We start from the raw sequence: 18859 nt of genomic DNA on the forward strand, positions 1-18859 counted from the left end.
AACAATAATAATAATTTTTACAGATTCCATAAACTAGAAAGTTAATACTCTAGTTAATAGCTCTAACTAGGGACGCATAAGAACAATAACGGAACAAAAAGCCCTATAAAATGGTGAATTAAAAGTCATCAAAGAAAACTGAACTTGAGGTGTCTCATGTCCATGAGTGGCAAAACTCATTGGAAGATGTCAGTGCGTCCAAATGAGTACGTAAAGTCAGTGTAACCAAATCATAATCGTAAAGGTGTTTATAATGAACGTTGACAAAGTGATTCTCAAATGCGTGTGGGCCAAGGAGAGCCTGGCCGTTCTGAGAAACCAGGACCAGGTGGGAAGGTTTGCCCAAAAGAGGTATCGAAACGTGTTCTACAGCTATTCTAATGAAGACAGCAGTTTTTTGTTTTTGTTTTTTAACGCATTTTATTTTTTGTTCTTTGGTGGAGCGGCTCGTCAAATCTTTCATGCACTTATAAAATGGGATTGTTTGTCTTTAAATATTGTCTCTCAGGCATTGGCGAGCTTTGTCTTAGATGGCCGGACAGTAAATGCTTTATGCTTGTGGACCGTCAGGTCCGGATGGCAATCACTTCTCTCTGACATTTCAGCCTAAAAGAAGCCACAGAATAAAACTTGACTCGCACAAACAGGGGGTTGTACCTAGTCCGCCTGTGTCCCAGATACAAGTCCTCGAGTAGATTCGTTTGACAAATACTTTCTCATCGGTCACCTTCCTTTTCTTTTTATCAACAGTATCTTCTGAAGAACAAGGTTTAAATTTTTACGAAGTCAAATGGATCAATGTTTTCCTTTCCAGATTGTGCTTCCCATGTCTTACCTAAAAGAGTCTCTGCTCACCCAAAATCATATTTACTTTTGTTTGTTTGTTTGTTTGTTTTTTCCTCCAGTTCCTTCTAGAAGCTTTACAATTTTAGGTTTCAAATTTAGGTCTAGAAAAAAAATTTAGGTCTATGATCCCACTGAACACATTCATTTGTTCTGAGTATTTTTGTGTGCATTGTACGATAATCTTTCTATAAGGTAATATTCTTTTAAGACCGTATTAAATGCTGTGTATGTTCTAAGGAAATGGTCACGTCAAAAGTTGGGGCGCCTGGGTGGCTCAGTCGGCTAAGCATCTGACTTTGGCTCAGGTCACGACCTCGTGGCTTGTGAGTTTGAGCCCCACCTCGGGCTCTCTGGTGTCAGCGCGGAGCCCGCTTTGGTTCCTGTCTGCCTCTCTCTCTGCCCCTCCCCAGCTCGTGTTTTCTCTCTGTCTCAAAAATAAATGAGAGCATCGAAAACTTTTTGAAAAAAAAAAAAAGTCATCAAAAATGAAAAGCTCTGGGGCGCCTGGGTGGCTCAGTCAGTGAAGAGTCCGACTTCGGCTCAGGTCATGATCTCGCGGTCGATGAGTTCAAGCCCCGCAACGGGCTCTGTGCTGACAGCTCGGAGCCTGGAGCCTGTTTCAGATTCTGTGTCTCCCTCTCTCTCTGACCCTCCCCCGTTCATGCTCTGTCTCTCTGTGTCTCAAAAATAAATAAACGTTAAAAAAAAAAAAATGAAACGCTTTTTTTTTTTTCTACTAGAAAAGCTCCCAAATGACACTAATACAGCTGCTGTGTGGACCACAGCAAGGGAACAAGAGGGACTCTCTCACTTGTGCCCACAGAAACAGAGAGAAAAATGCTCATTGCAAAGTTGTATTACCCAAACAGCAGATAGAGCTTTAATACTATCCTCAGAGTCGGCCCTAAGTTGTAGAATATTCTTATAATATTTTTTTAATATTTATTTATTTTTGAGAGAGAGAGAGACAGACAGACAGAGCATGAGTCAGGGAGGGGCAGAGAGAGAGAGGGAGACACAGAATCTGAAGCAAGTTCCAGGCTCTCAGCTGTCAGCATAGAGCCTGATGCGGGACTCAAACTCATGAGCCGTGAGATCATGACCTGTGCTAAAGTCGGATGCTCAACCAACTGAGCCCCCCAGGCCCCCCAGAGTATTCTTAGAATAGAGAGCCATGGAGCTGTGGAAAGTTAAGAAAATGCAGCTACATATACCAACGTGAAGAAAGCCCACATGCTACGCCGAGCCCAAAAAATAAAAGTTCCAGAGTGCTGTATACTGTATAACAGCATTTATATAAAACTTAAAACATGCAAACTAAAATTGTGTATTCCTTAAGGATTTATAACACGTTGTAAAATTTTAAAATCCACTTTGAGAAGGATAAACGTGAAATTCAAGACCGTGTTTTTAAAAGAAACAGGAGACCGTATCAGCAATATGTTACTATTTCGCAAAGACAGGATGGGGAGGGCCAAGGATTTCTTACATATTTCCTATATGTTTCGGAACCAAAACAGGCTCATTCCAGGCAGTGACCTCAAAACATACAGGGGTCAAATAAAATCGTACTTGCAGAAGGTATGTATGAAAGTAAAATGCGTTCCTCCAAAATAAGGAAGCAGCTCAAGTGTCTACCAAGAGATGAATGGATAAAGAAGATGTGGGTATATGTCCACATATACATTGCACATATACACACATTACTCAGCCATAAAAAGGAATGAAATCTTGCCACTTGCAGCAACATGGATGGATCTAGAGAATATAATGCCAGCTGAAATAAGTCAGGGAGAGACAAATACCATATGATTTCACTCACCATGTGGAATTGAAAACAAAACCAATGAACGATTTAAAAAAAGGAGGCACACCGAAAAAACAGACCCTTACCTGTCGAGAACAACCCGATGGTTACCAGAGAGGAAGGTGGGGGGTGGGGGGTGGGGAGGGGGATGGGAGAAATAGGTGAAGGCAGTAAGAGTACACTTAATCGTCATCAGCCGTGACGAATGCATAGAATTGTTGAATTCCTATGTTGTACACTTGAAACTGATATAACACTGTATGCTAACTGTACTGCAATTCACATTTTAAAAAGAAAAAAGGAAAGTAAAATGTGCTATGAAAATGAAGGGCTGTTCCTCATCACAGACACAATGGGAACCTTCTTTTCTTGACCCTCTTGATTGTCTTTGGGGCAGAGGCAGGGCCAGTGTGAAGCTCAGTGCATCAGGGTCTCTGGGTCCCTGAGACCAGGGTCCATCCTTGACACTGCTCTGAAGAGAGCGGAACATCAGGACTCCGCTCCGAGAGAAGAAACATCAGGAGGGTGTGGGGAAGGGGGCATGTCCAGGATGGAAATGGGGGCAGGGGGCAGCTTCTCCCACCATGTGAGCCTCCTGGACGGGGTGGGAGGAAATTCATTGCAGAGCATGCAAGAGCGATCGTGGAAAAATCATTCATTCATTCATTCATTCTTGTATTAATTCCCCAAATACTGCCTGGATTCATGGTACAGATCAGAAGTAAGACCCCTACTCACTACACCCCAGCCCCCTCTGTCTGGTATTCTGAACTCCCCCCACCCCACGTTCATGTTTGCCAGTAGTCTGAGCCTCCCTGTCCCTCGATGGGCTCCATTAGTAGATTTTAGCAATACTTTTCTAATTCATTCCAAAATAAGTCCTACGAAAACTGGCATATATAACAGTATATGGGGGCACTCTTTGGAGCTTGAGGCTCAAAGCTTTGACCTTCATCCCACCTCCACACCTTGGATCCCCACCCAGGGTTCCAAGGGACTTCATTTAAAAGCCTCCAAACCCAGGGCACTGCTGGATGCGTGAGAGCTGGAAGCCTCTGAGATTTCCAACAGACCTTTGGAGAAAACAAGTGTTTCCAGCCTCTTCTTGAGCCTGGATCTCCCTGGGAGGCACAGTGTGAAACAGTGGCCTTACCCTGGACTCCTCTTGCCAGCCCATGATGGTGACCATGACCTCTCTCCTTATGTACTAAGACCTGCCCCCAACTCACCTGTTACCGGCTCCGCCACCTGCAGATGTAGGTGACTATGAAACTCATCGCCAGCAGCACCTTGAAGCCCAGAAGGAATCCCACAAAGATGAGGGCAGGCATCTCGGGACCTAAGTACCAATGGGCAGAAGGACACGGCAAAGGGGACACTGTGAGTTTAAATACCTCACTCCACTCAGGAGACAAAGGTGACCTAGTTGCTCAGAGCAGTGGAGGTGGGCTTACCTGAGCTTCCGATGGGCTTGTATGTGCCGTGTGCTTCCGCAGACAGTATGAGGCTGGCCTGGATGGGAGGTTGGGTCTCGTGCTGCACCTTACAGGTGAGCACCTGCTCGGACCCCGGCCCTGACACGTTCACCAAATGCAAGCTTTCCAGGGTGTAGGTCCCATCGCTATTCTGCTTGGATGTGAGTTGCTCAGCTCCCTCGATCGTATGGCAGTTCTCCGTCCAGGTGAGATGCACACTCTGTGGATAGAATCTCTGCACGAGGCAGGTGACAACCACCAAGTCCGAGGAGGGTGAAGACTGGGACACTGTCACTGTAGGGGGAACTGACACAGCCCAGAGAGAGCAGACAATTACTATAGGAAGGCCACTGTGGGAGCCTGGGAATTCCTTGACAATGGGTCATCTGCCCAGGGTCTGCCCCAGAGGAGGATCCAGGTACTTGTGAACAGATTCCTGCATAGGTAAATGCATGGCCGAATGAGAGTGTGCTTTGAGTGAATGCATGCTTGATGCATGGTAGGAAGGAGGAATGCATGGATGAAAGAATGAATGGGCTTGATGAAAGCCTCAAAATCTTGCTCTCTCTTTTTCCACTTTGGCCATGAAAGATACAAAGATGAACATTAAATGCCATTTAAGAACCTACAAGTCAGGTGACCCACTCCATGACTTGATGATTCTACGAGTTGAAGATTCACGGACTCTACATCTTTACGACTCCAAGGTACTGAGATTTTACATCGGAAGGAACTAGGATTTGGAGAGGTTCAGTAACCTGCCCGAGGTCACAAGTGGCAAAGCTGGGGTTACACCAGACACAGCGTGTTTTACTGTCGTGCTAGTCGGACACCCCAACTTTCAGGCTCTATGCATTTATGATTCCCGGCTTCTGAAATCATGATCTAACGACTTCTAGAACTCTTTGCAACTGGGTTTTCAGCTGTGCAGTAGAATGTATTCACAATGAGGAGACTTTGGAATATGTTTCAATATGACACAACCTTGTTCTCGCGGTCCGTGAGTTCAAGCCCTGCGTCGGGCTCTGTGCTGAAAGCTCAGAGCCTGGAGCCTGCTTCGGATTCTGTGTCTCCCTGTCTCTCTCTCTCTCTCTCTCTCTCTGTGCCCCTCCCCCCTCACGCTCTCTGTCTCTCAAAAATAAGTAAATGTTAAAAATTTTTTTTTTAAAAGATGAGTGGGACAGCCAAGGCAGGACGCCATCCCCAGAAGTCACTATCTGTACTCAGCCTTTCCCCCCTCAGCACACAGGTAAGGATTACTCCCAAGCAAAGAGGAAGAACTGGAGAAGGGAGTATTCAGGATGGAGGAAGCCTGGGGTCCAGGAAGGATTGGCCAGGGTAAGTAAGAGGGCGTTAGAGGACGCCAAAGACCACAGAAAGGAAGGACAGGCTCACATGCCCTTTCTAGCCACCAGGGAGCTCTCCTGGCTGTGTGGTATCCAGGCAGCGTCCGGAGGACAGAGACCCGGGCCCAGCGGACGATCACTGTTTCGACACACAGAATGGCAGTGCATGTGTGGTCCCCTCTAATCCTCACAAAACCACATGAGCTGAACAGGGCATATGCTACCTAGTATCAGAAAACAACAACAGCCACTTAGAAGGAACCTGTACCAAACAGGCCCCGATCTCATAAAAATTCTCAAGGAAGAACTGGTTGAAACTTCATCTGGTAAAACGTTTCAGTGATGAAACTAATTTTGTTTAATTTACATCTTAATTCAATATAAAATATAACCACAGCGATGTGCCGACTCTTGGAAGGAGCGAGTGCTGCGAGTCTAAGGAAGTAGAGAGAATTTTCCCCCAAACCTGACTCTACGTCCTACCAGTGAATCCATATGGTACCTGCACATTTCACATTCGCGGCACCTTCATTAAAAGGTCGTTGAAAAATTATTTGAATGTCCTGTCGATTTTCACAGGGGCCTCTTTCAATCAATGCGTTCTCTCTTTAAGTTTTTAATGCTTATTTATTTTTGAGACAGAGAGAGACAGAGCATGAGCAGGGGAGGGGCAGAGAGAGAGGGAGACACAGAATCTGAAACAGGCTCCAGGCTCTGAGCTGTCAGCACAGAGCCCGACGCGCGGCTCGAACTCACGAACCGCGAGATCATGACCTGAGCCGAAGTCAGACGCTCGACCGACTGAGCCACCCAGGCGTCCCAACAACGTGTTCTCTCTTTTGAAGTGCCCACGGAATGATGAGTATCATGGATCTTCTTCGTTTTCCATCTGGAAGCACTCAGAGGCTTTGCCTGTGATGCCTGCGGTCCCCCCATCGTTGGCATCAACTTCTCGAAATACAACTTTTGCAAGATCTCTGATTTCATTTCACAATGGATGCAGATTCCTTCTGCATAGCGTGGTCTCTAGCTTGCCAATCAAGGCAAGACTGATCTAGAGCAGAGGGTTTCTAGACTACGCACCGCCTCCCCCAGCTGCTGGTTCAGAGTGGCCGTGCTGGGAGACTTGTCCCTCCTTGAACTCCCACGACACTTCCCGCATTCTCCGCCTTGGGATTTCTCCATAACCATGAAATGTCACCCAGACCATGCAAGCACATCCCAGCTTCCCTCTCCCCACCCCCCCCCCCTCCAAGGGACAATCCCCAGGAATGCTCTTCCCAGTTCCTGAGAGGGTCCCAGTAGGGCTGAGCCTCACTTGTCCACAAGGGCAACCATTCAATAACTCACCCTTTCTTGAGTGTCCTGCCTTCCCTGTCTGACCCTCCCCACCCCTTATCCCAACCGCTGTGCCTCTGTGGATCCCTTCCCAAACACCTGCACCTGGTCCTGGTTTCAGGCTCTGCCGTCAAGGGAACCCAGATAAAGACACCCACAGTGGCATTTCTGGGACGGGAAACCCAGCAGAGGTGCAGCCAGTGCTGAGCAGCGAGGGGTTTGAGTGGGGGCTAGTTTTACAAGTAATTCATTTGTGAATATCTGTATTTTCTAGGATTTTTGCTTTCCTACACCATTGTCCTAACTCCAGGGAGTTATATAATAAATACTCAGGTAATGAAGAACCCTCTGAATTATCATTTTCCTACTTTACGCTCAAATATACTGAGGCTGGGAGAGCCTGAGTAACTAAGCAGGCAATCCCATAGATGGTAAAGAGTGGATAGAAGCCTGAGTTCACCTCTTGCACTGCTGGTGGGAATGCAAACTGGTGCAGCCGGAAAACAGTATGGAGGTGCCTCAAAAAATTAAAAATAGAACTACCCTACGACTCAGCAATTGCACTACTAGGCATTTATCCAAGGGATACAGGTGTGCTGTTTCGAAGGGACACATGCACCCCCGTGTTTATAGCAGCACTATCAACATAGCCAAAGTATGGAACAAGCCCAAATATCCATCGATGGATGAATGGATAAAGAAGATGTGGTATGTATATATACAATGGAGTATTACTCAGCAATCAAAAGAATGAAATCTTGCCATTTGCAACAACGTGGATGGAGCTAGAATGTACGATGCTAAGTGAAATAAGTCAGTCGGAGAAAGACAAATATATGATGTCACTCATGTGGATTTAAGATACAAAACAGCTGAATGTGAGGGAAGGGAAGTAAAAATAAGACCGAAACAGAGAGGGAGACAAACCACAAGGGACTCAAATACAGAGAACAAACTGAGGGCTGCTGGTGGGGTGTTGGGTGGGGGGGAAGGGCTAAAGGAGTGAGGGGCACTAAGGAGGGCACTTGTTGGGATGAGCACTGGCTGTTACATGTAAGTGATGAATCACTGAATTCTATTCCTGAAATTATTATTACACTATATGTTAACTAAATTGGATTTAAATTTAAAATAATAATAATAATAATAATAATAATAATAATAAAAGAAGCCTGAGTTCATATGAAAAATCTCTCACTCGCTGGCTTTGCAACCTGGGGATGGCTTTACTTCTTTGAACACGAGTTTCCTTCTGTAAATCCTCAAGGGCACAAACAGCACAGGGCAGTGGCATACCTTTAATTCGTCAACCCACATGAGTGTGCTTTACTCACTGTGTGCTATGCTCATTTGAGGTGTTAATGTCAGTATTTTTATTCGTGTAAAATGATGTCTTTCCTGCCACAATAATAGCGAAAATATTGAGAAAATATTTTATAGACTTTAAAGTCCGATGCACATTTAAGGAATTAAATATTACTGCTGTGCATCCTTGGACCACTCACTTGCCTTCTCTGGGGGTTAGACTCGTCATAAACAACGGGATGCTTGCTATAATTCCTTCTAGGCATGATGCCCATGACCTCACCGAATTTACAGACCTGCCAAGCATGGGTCCAGGCCAGGAAAATCGACAACAACAAAAAAATCAGATGACACATTAGGCTCTTACCTAAGTATGAGTAATCGTCCAAAGACGACATAGTCCCTAAAATTTAGAAGCTGCAAACACTTACATCCTCTTCATATAAAACAGCAATAATAAAAACATAAACTTCCTGGAAGGTACTGTTCTTCATTTTACAGATGAGGAGACTGAGTTCAGAGAGGTGACGTGAATGGTACAAATAATAATTAGTAGCCACCCCAGCGGCTGCCACCCTGAAAGGTTAGCACGAGCAAGGCACTGTGTTGTGCACCTTACAGGTGTCATTTCACTGCACCCGTGCCACCACCAAGTGAGGGCTGTGCCATTTTCAGAGGAGGAAACAGAGGCAGAGACATCCACAGCCCAACTCTGCACGGACCCACCTGAGCAGCGAGAACGCCCTTACCACGGAGGTACTGGTCCAGGCTGATGGCTTTCTGGAAGACCAGTGTGGATTTATGACTGACGTGGCATTGGACGAAGGAGAGCACATCGTCCGCTTGCAGCGGGACGAGCACTCGGCTGGTCACATTGTGTGTGTCCCCACTGGGGTGGACGTAGGTCTGCGTCTTTGGGAGCTCGTGGTTCTTTTTAAACCAGGTCACGGTAATGTGGCGCGACGGGAACCCGGAGGACACGTAGGTCAGCTGGATGCTCTTCCCCGGCTCAGATCGCTGAAGGGGGCCTTGCAAGGAGTAGGAGTAGGTGCTCCGGCCTGCAGGGAGAGACCACCCCTCCCATGAGAGGCACGGAGGTGCCCAGAGACCACGGCTCCATGAGAAGCCCCATCGCGTCCTCCCCCTTAGGGTGTAAAGGTTAATTCCAACAGGAGTGGGATTCTGAAGCCAACATCGGAGGCCCGACAGTGACTAGACGGGGAGCACAGCAGTGTGTATGGGGCCGACTCCCACCCACACCCCCCGGCCAACACCCGCATCACTGGACTCATCTCCATTTCACAGATGAGGAAACTGAGGCCCAGACAGGCTAGGTAACTTGCCCACGGTGCCCAGCCAGTCAGTGGCAGAGCCGGGGTTCTTAGCCAGACAGTCTGGCCCCAGGGTCTTTGCGGTCTCAGCTCAGGCGTGTCCTCTATCCCCGACAAGGGAATATCACGTCCATGCGCAAAGCTCCTGGGTCAGAGAAAAGCAGGTGGCACAGAGAAGACCTTAAGAGCACAGGTGTTGGGGGTCACACTGGGCTGGGCACCCCGGCGACTGCAAACAGTCCAGGTGCCAAGCAAAGGTCAAGGAAAGGAATCCCCAGCAGGCCAGGCGAGCCCCACAGGTGTCAGGACACAGATGAGGAACTGAGCCCTGGGCAGGCAGTGCTTTGCCCGAGGGCTCAGATGGTTGGTGGCAGCCTTGTGATGGGACACCGATCTGCTCAACTCCAGAGTCTGGCCACCTCTAAACACGAGATCCAGAGTCCGCTTCAAAGGAGCGAGGGAGGGTCCCGTCGGCAAGCAGACGGAGCCCTGCAGCAGGTGGCCCCGCGGGAAAGTGCCAGTGTGATGACCGAACCATGTGCACAGCGGGGCCGTTCAGGGACAAGGACAAATCAGAAATAGAGCACGTAAGCCTGAGTTTGAGAAGAGACCTGAGGTAACACTGAGGTCTATCTTCTCCGGCAGGATGGGGGAGAAAAATACAAAAGAGCACAGTGATTTTGCAGACAGACCGCCCTGCCTTTTGACCCCAGCTCAGACCTCTCAGACCTCGGCCCCTCCGTTGCCTGCCCTGTCCTATGTCAGCCAAGCTACGCGAGCACGACTGGGACACGGTAAGCCCCCTACAGGCGTCAGCCAGATGCGAACGGAGGGCCGAGGTGGGGATACCGAAGAAGGGCTCTGTGGGCCAGATCGGGGAGGTGCTGCTGTGCAGGGGCACTCGCACCGAACGGAAGGGGCCCTGAACGCCAGAAAAGGAAGAAAGATAAGACAGAGAGAGGAAAAAACTCGGAGTGAGTCAGTAAAGAAGTGACTCAGAATGAAATAACCATACTTGCTTTTCCGAGGACAAAAGACCAGTTTGGAGTTTTCTATCCAGATCTGTGTATCCCACTGGGTGGGGTTGGGGGGGGGGGGACACTTCTCTTATTTCTGCTGGACGTGGACAAAAAAGAACCTGGAGAAACTGAATGGTGAGTAGGATCATTCCCCAAGAATTCTTACAGCAGGCAGATCAAGGCCGGATCTGTCCGGGAAAGATAGGATGCAGGGTCGAAGCCCTTGCTGGGAAGACGGGCTGTTGTGCCAGCCCGGCCTCCATCCACCCTTTGCTGGGAGCGGCAGGGACCCTGAGACATGTGCACAGACGCAGCCATTCACACCTGCACACACCTCCTGTAGGGAGCTGTCCTCCCCCACTTAGGGCGGTTCTGGAGAGCTGTCAGTCCGCACTGGGGCTCCCCTAGGCCTGGCCAATCATGATACTCTCTTCTCTTCCCATCCCCACATCCCCTCCTGGCCCGTCATTCATTCTCCCGAGCTGATCCAAGCTGGTCCAGGAGAAGCAGCTTGCGCGGCTGGTGTGGGTCTGAACTGCGAGCAGGCAGCTCCCCCTAGTGGACACAGTCACGCGCGGCCACAAAGGGCGAGAGAAGGGGAGCTTGGAGAGGATTAGGATGGGCGGAGGGAGGCAAGGAGGAGAGAGAAAGGAGGCAGAGAGAGAGAGAGAGAGAGAGAACTGAATAGGAGAGAGGAGAATCTTGCTCTGGCACCCACTCTGTTTCCCAGCTAAGGGAGTTGAGAATTCTGGCCTCTTTGAAATTGACTCTCAGAAACTTCCAGCTGAACCAGTCTTGATTAAAAACCTTTGGTGCCCAGCAGTCCCTAATCTCTGCCATTTCCTGCAGTCAAGCGTGAAGGCAGCAAACTTCCTACCAGAAGAGTGCATGGGACTGGGGAAGGGAAGTCCTGCTCCTTGTTGGTGAGGGTGGGGGGGAAGGAGGGAGGGAGGGAACTTAGGGGTGAATGGCTCCGAGTTTTATCGCCAGCCCAGGGAACCCTCCCTTTCGTCACCTTCATCCAGTGCCACCCCGAGCCCCTGACCTACTATAGCCTGCACCCCAGGCCCATGCTTGGTGTTTTCATGCCTGACTCTCCCATCCATGCCGCCCAGAGGGGCCAGCAAGAGACCGCACCCACCTTTCCCCAGCCTGGGTGCCTGGGCCCGCAGGGTGATGTTGGCCCGGAAGGGTGGCTGCTCATCCTGGACCACCCAGCAAGCAAACTCGCTCCCGTCCAGCGTGGCCTCCGCCTGCCACGTGTGTTTCAGAGAGTAGGTGCCATCTGGGTTTCTCGTGACCTGTGGGGACTCCACCGTGTGGACCTGGTGTCTGTTCTCCATCCAGGTGAGACGTAGGTGGGAGGGGTAGAAGTGGCTCGCGTGGCAGGTGAGATTCACTCTCTGTTGCACGTGGATGTACGTCCCGGAGGTCTTGGTGGTGATCTTCAGGGTGGGGACAACTAGACAACCAGAAAGGAACATCTGTTGAGATTACCCCTGCCCAGCTGGCCTCTTTCCTTCTCCCAAGAACCAGACACAAGACCTGTCACTCTCATCTGTTACCTTTCTTGTATGCTTAATGTAAGGCAAATAAAGTGAAATGTTAACATTCATTAAATATGAGTAGGGGTGCCTAGGTGTCTGGTGTGTTATTTTTTGTATGTTTGAAATATTCAGTACCATGAAGCACAATTTTAAGAATCACTGGGGCACCTGGGTGGCTCAGTCGGTGAAGTGTCCAGCTCTTGATTTCAGCTCAGGTCATGATCTCACTAATTTGAGCCCCGCATCAGGCTCCGTGCTGACAGTGCAGAGCCTGCTTGGGATTCTCTCTGCCCACCCCCTGCTTTGACTCTCTCTTTCAAATTAAATAAACATTTAACAAATCAAATTAAGTTAAGTTAATAAAAAGAATTACTGGGGCACCTGGGTGGCTCAGTTGGTTAAGCTTCCAACTTCAGCTCAGGTCATGATCTCACGGTTCGTGGGTTTGAGCCCCATGTCAGGCTCTGTGCTGGCAGCTCAGAGCCTGGAGCCTGCTTCTTCCTCTCTGCCCCTCCCTTGTTCGTTCTCTCTCTCTCTCAAAAACAAACATTAAAATTTTAAAAAATGTATTAAAAAAAAGAATTGCTAAAATATGATGCCCACAAGGACAAGGATTTAATTGTACTCGTTGCTGTATCTTCAGCACCCAGAACAGTGCCTGGCAGGCAGTCAATGTTCATTATTTGTCGAATGAATAAGACATTTAAAAAATTTTCTTGAAATTTACATTTATTTATTTTTGAGAGACAGAGAGAGAGGGCACAAGGAGGGGACGGGCAGAGAGAATGAGACACAGAATCTGAAGCAGGCTCCAGGCTCCGAGCCGTCAGCACAGAGCCTGACGCGGGGCTCAATCCCACGAACCGCGAGATCATGACCTGAGCCAAAGTCAGATGCTTAACCAACTGAGCCACCCAGGTGCTCCAGGACATTTTTTAAATTTAAAAATAATAACAATGATATTAATAGAGCAATGATATTAATAGATGCAATGATAGTAGCAGTGATATTAATCGCAATGATATTAATAGATATTAATAGAGGTGTTTGGGATGGAAAGTTGAGACAAGATCATGAGATAATAGTAAGATGATGATGATGGTGATAAATGGAAAGTTGGGACCAAACATTCATCAACAACTTCCTGTGTGCCAAGCACTGTTCTAGGTACTTCATAAGGAATGACTCATGTAATCCTCACATGAAACCTACAAGGGCTCATTTTTATTCCCACTCTGGGAGGGGACTGAGGCCCAAAGAAGTTAGGGGACTTAGCCGAGATCACACACGTCATAAAATGGTGCAGCCAGGATTAAACCCAGACGGCCGCCCCCGGTCTCCCGGGGAGTGGAGGGGAGAATGGGACTTTGGGCAGAAGACACTGAAAGCTAATGCTGCTGGGAGGTGACACCCTTCCCCCCACACTTCCTGCCCACCCACCTTGGAGCACTTGGGAGAGGTTCATGGTCTTTCGCAGAGGCTCTCCCAGCGCCCTGTGGGTGACTTCACAGGTGATCTCCAGTAAGAGATCCTGGAGGGTCAGTGTCACCCACACCTTACTGGTAACGAAGTAGTTGCCTTGGTTGTTGGTCACCAGGTGCTGGGCTGAGGCTGGATGCTCATCGCTGCCCTTCATCCAGGTGACATTGAAATCCCAGGAGCTGAAGGGGCCGGCGGTACAGTTGAAAGGCACCGGGTTTCCCGGGGTCGTCCTTCGAGATGGGCCCGTCAGAGAGATGAAGGGCTGCCCGGCTGTGAAAGAGAGCTTGTGACCATACAAGGCGCATCTGACACTCAACAGCCTGTAAGGGCTGCCGGTGGCACGTCAGGCCTTGGGGACTGACTGTGTGCTGTGTCTTGTTCCGGCCTTGGGGAGCATAGGACGCATGATGACAAGTAAACAGACAAACATAGCATTCTAACTGAGGCTCAACCTCAGGGAAACAGAGTGCTGAGGTTAAAAAAAAAAAATGCCAGAAGGCTTATTCTAGAAGAAAATAGTAGTCTACGGCCATACCACCCTGAGCGCGCCTGATCTCGTCTAGAAGAAAATGAGAGAAGGCTTCCTGGAGGAGGTGACATTTTGAACTGAAACTGAGAGATGGATAGGAGCCAGCCATGAGGAGGGGCATGGGAAGAACATTCTAGAAAGTGGGAATGGCAGGTGAGAATACCTTGAGAGGCTGAGAGATCTGTAGGACTCCAGCATCATGGGCAAAGAGGTACAGATGGGGAAAAGCCTGTGGTTCAAGGTAATGCTGCTGACTCTATTCTGAGTGCGACCGGAAGCCATTGGAGACCATGAACACAGGACCAGGTGGCCTCACCGACGTGGTTTAAAAGGATACTGTGGTTGCCATGTGGAGGATGGAAAGTGGGTGGCAGGATGGGAGCAGCGACAGCAGTGAGGAGGGGACCCAGGACTGCCTGGGCCAGGCCGGTGAGCGATGGGGGGGACCTGAGACCCGTTCGGCAGAAACAGCCAGCAGGACTCGGTCACAGACTGGACACAGCGGGCTATGGGGAAATGTGTCCCAGGCTTTTCTGTCGGGCATCTGGGCGGACGGTTCTAGGTTCGGGGAGAGGTGTGGCGAGGACACAAAGATCTCCCTTTTGGACACCAGTGTGACATCGAGAGCCACTGCGGGCAGGGATGGCCGGCCCTCCTAATCCGGTCCTTCCCGTCCACATCTCCGCTTGCTCAGCTCCGGGGAAGCGACATTCTCTCCACCTGAGGCAGCATCCCCCTTCCTCCTCTTCTAGCCTCCAATCTGTGCCCTAGACTCATCCCACGACACCTGCAGGACCGGGCTCCCCTCCCCCTCATGACAGCCTGCAGGGGCGTGACAGCGGTGACCTCTGCAAGTCTTCACTGCCCCTGGCCTCCCCCCCCACCCCCGTGCCCCTGCGCTGAGCCGGTCTATGAGCTGGGTGCTGGGGACACAGACAGGTGTCAGACAGGACCCCTGCGCGGGAGGAGCATCTGGTCAGGTGTGTGGGTGTGGGGAGGACAGACAAACCAGCACTGACAACGCAGGGTTCTGGGTGACGGAGGGCAGCTCGGGCGGCTGTGGAGCGTATCCTCTCAGCACCCAGCTCCGGAACCTTCTGCGTCATGCTCTCTTCTGAGTAGACCCTCCTGATCATCGTCACCCCACTGCACGGGGCACCCTGTGGCTCATAGAACGTTTCCAGGTGTGTGTTTATTCTCATCTGCATCCCACTGCGGGAGGCTGGTATTGTTGTCCCCGCTTTCCAGAAGAGGAGACAGCCACAGAGAGGTTTAGTGACTTGTACGAGGTCACACAGCCTGCGGGGGCGGGGGGGGGGGGCGCTAAGGAGGGAGGTTAAGCAGTCTGACTGAGAACCCTGCAATCTTCCTGCGAGGCCAGAGGCGCCATCACTCGGGGGGGGGGGGTCCTCCCTTTCTGTCCCTCCCACCCTCACACCCTCTCTGACCTAGATGTGTTAGCCACTCGGACCAGAGCTGACATCAGGGAGACCAGGTGGGAGGTGGGCTCCCCCTTCACCCCCTGCCCTCCCCCAGTCTGTCGTCCTTGTGGCCTCCTGGCCCCAACCCCCCATCACCTTTGTTTCTCACAGGTGAGGACAGGACACGCCCTGGCAGGTAGGCAAAGGGCCCCGCTAGGTCCTGTGGGCCCCAGACCCCTGCAACCCAAGGCAGCTGCATGTAGTAATCCCCGAGGGCCTCCCTGCCAGCTCTGAGGGTGTCTTGGGGCAGCACCCAGGACTTACCTGTGAGTCCCAGCAGGAGGGCAGGCAGGATGGAGGTCAGGACCTGCCCACACTTAGCAGCCATGGCGAGGAGGCTCCGGGTCCCTGGTCGTGCTGGGCACCAACCCCGGATGAGGCTCTGCATGAGCCCAGGAGGCACTGTCTGGTCTCCCGACAGCCGAAGGCGGGCCACACGCTTCCTGGACACTCTCCCACCCCGGGCCTGAAGCAGTGGCTTGAGCCACAGGGACAGAAGTGGTCACTGTGGCCCAGGCCTCCTTCCAAACCCCAAACCCTCAGGCCTGGGGTGTGTAGCTGGGGAGGCGTCTGTTGCCTCTGGCCTGGGTGCTGACTGTCCCCAAGGCCCCACGAAGGGGACCCAGAAGGGGCTGGGCTCCCCCCACCCTCACCCCGAGCTGGGAGCCAGCTCCCTGTGATGTGGTGAGAGCCTCCTCCGTGCTGAGCAGATGTGACTGACAGCCTGCTGTGGCCAGCCCATGGTGGCTCCTGGGTCTACAGAACGGGTTGGCTGGTAAAGTGAGCTGGGACATCCATGACCAAATAAAACCAAGTAAGTGCACAGACTTGGAAACCCAGCCCCCCCCTTCCCCCACCCCGGGGCTGGCACAGCGTGGCTGGGCTTCTCTTGTTGCCCAGAATCCTCTAGGAGCCCCCGGGGTGGGGGTGGGGGGAGCTGAATGCTACCGATGCCCTGACCTCTCCCCTGGGTCACGCCCCGTCCCCTTAGGCTGCTAGATTTGGCTTCTCTAGCCCTGACGTGTTTACTTACTTATTCCTGATCCCTTTCCCCCATTAATAACGATTGGCCAGTGGGGTGCCTGGGTGGCTCAGTCGGTTAGGCGACCAACTTCGGCTCAGGTCACGATCTCCTGGCTGGTGAGTTCCAGCCCCACGTCGGGCTCTGTGCTGACCGCTCGGGGCCTGGAGCCCATTTCGGATTCTGTGTTTCCCCCCCCCCCTTCAAAAAAAAAAATAAATAAAATGATGTTTGGCCGTGACGATTGCTGTCTTTCATTCATTGCTGTGACCAGCACCTCATGCTGTGCTGGGCACATAGTAGGTACTCAACAGTAACAAACGGGACCAGGTATGTTCTCAGGGCTAATAAACAGCCGCAAAGTCTGGCTGGGCCCCAGCGCTCCCACCTCCCCCATGCTCTGTTCACCCAGCTAACTGTGGGAGGGGAGATGTCAGCCTGGGGGAGACAGATTTGGAATCTGTCCCCTCACTGCCTCCGCCGAGCAAGGCGCTCCCCCAAAACAACTCCTCGGGACTGGGGTGCCTGCGGGAAGAGGAAGCCGGTTTTCTCCCCTCCAGATGTCTCCTGAGGCTGGCCACGCTGGCAAGAGAAAAAGGAACTGAAACCAGACAGGATGGTGGAGGTGCGGCCTGAACTTCCCCCATGGGGCGTGGCGGCGGGGGGGTGGGGGTGGAGGTGGAGGGGGCGGAGCCTAGTCCTCAGAACCGCCCCCCTCGCCCCCCCCCCCCGCCCCCACCAGGGCCCCCACCAGGGAGGACGATGGCCAAGCTTAGAGCATGCCGTTAGCAGCCTACTCAAGAAGGCCCCAGAAGCTGCGGGATGGAGTCTGGGGATGCGGGCTGCAGAGCGGGAGCAGACCATGCAGAGGGGGCTGTGCCGTGGGTCCCCTGCCACCACGCACACGTGCACGCTCGCCACGCATGCACGCACACGAGGCCCACGCCTGGGACCCGATTCAGGGGGCGGGAGGAGAAACCAAGGAGCCCCTTTGCCTCCGTGCCTTCCATATCCTGAAGCAGAGACGGAGGGGGGGGGGGGTGCCGGGCCGTAGTGAGTGAAGGTGTGATGTCCCTACGCTGGACGTAGTGTTGGCATCTGGAAACGGCTCGGGTTGGGCTGGGCTTTAAAATAGGGCCTGCCTGACACAGTAGAGCTTTTTCATAAAAGTTTGATGAAACAGTTCGCCCATGATCATCCATTCGTTCAACTATGGCAGAGGATCTTTCAACACGTGTCCAGAAATGTGGGGGCTGCCTAAGAGACAGAGGGGCCGGCAGAAGAAATATGATAGAGCCAAGCTGGAAGCAGGGAAGAGATAAATCAAACTGGTTCAGGCTGGCACCCCTGAAACGTTCAGGCTGTTCAATGAGGGGGTTGCACCAACCACAGGACCTTGGTCAAACCCGAGCCTCGGTTTCCTCATCTGTAGCAAGAGGCCAGTGATATCTGCCTGTGAGTGAGTCTTATGCATGTAACATCTGAAGTCCTGAGCATAAAACAAAAGCTAAGTAAACGTGAGTTTCCATCCTGAGAAACGCGACCCCATCCTGATAGCTCTGATGAGTCTTCTACCTGTTAACCCCTCCTACTCACCTTTCTTCTCTGAGCTCAGCTGTCTCCATGGAAATACAGCAGGAGCCACAGGGAGTTTTAGATTTCTAGTATCCACGTTGAAAAAGTAAAAAGAAACATGAAATTAATTTTAGCTAACACATTTTAACCCAACATCTGAAATAGTATCATTAACACATGTAAACACTAGAAAAATACTACGATATTTTACATGATTTTTTCCTCTAGTCTTTGAAAGTTTCAAGTGCAATGTAGCCCTATTAAGGCAATAAAGCTGTGTTAATATAATAGACATATTTTTACACTGCTTCAGTTTTTAAATTTAAATTTAAATTAATTAAAATGAAATACAATCAGGGGCGCCTGGGTGGCTCAGTCGGTTAAGCGTCAGACTTCAGCTCAAGTCATGGTCTCACCGTTTGTGGGTTTGAGCCCCGCGTCAGGCTCTGTGCTGATAGCTCAGAGCCTGGAGCCTGCTTTGCATTCTGTGTCTCATTCTCTCTCTGCCCTTCCCCCACTTGGGCTCTGTCTCTCTCTGTCTCTCAAAAATAAATAAAAATGTAAAAAAAATTTTTTTTTAATATTTAAAGAAATACAATTAGAAATTCAGTTTCTCCACCAACCGCATTTTTCACAGAACTAGAACAAATACTAAAATTTACATGGGACCACCAAAGACCCCAAATAGCCAAAGCAGTCTTGAGAAAGAAACACAAAGCTGGAGGTATCACAATCCCAGACTTTAAGATATACTACA

General features: G+C 50.7%; 1 gene segment (V, D, J or C); it reads right to left on the reverse strand.

The window, feature by feature from the left end:
- Positions 1-92: 92 nt before the first annotated feature.
- LOC122215725 lies at positions 93-16595 on the reverse strand. The segment is given in 7 exon segments: positions 93-606; positions 3883-3992; positions 4108-4434; positions 8867-9175; positions 11609-11929; positions 13455-13766; positions 15771-16595. Coding segments are annotated over 6 exon segments (1500 nt in total).
- Positions 16596-18859: the final 2264 nt, after the last annotated feature.

Source organism: Panthera leo, chromosome A3 (genome assembly GCF_018350215.1).
Source record: "Panthera leo isolate Ple1 chromosome A3, P.leo_Ple1_pat1.1, whole genome shotgun sequence".
NCBI classification, from domain to species: Eukaryota; Metazoa; Chordata; class Mammalia; order Carnivora; family Felidae; genus Panthera; species Panthera leo.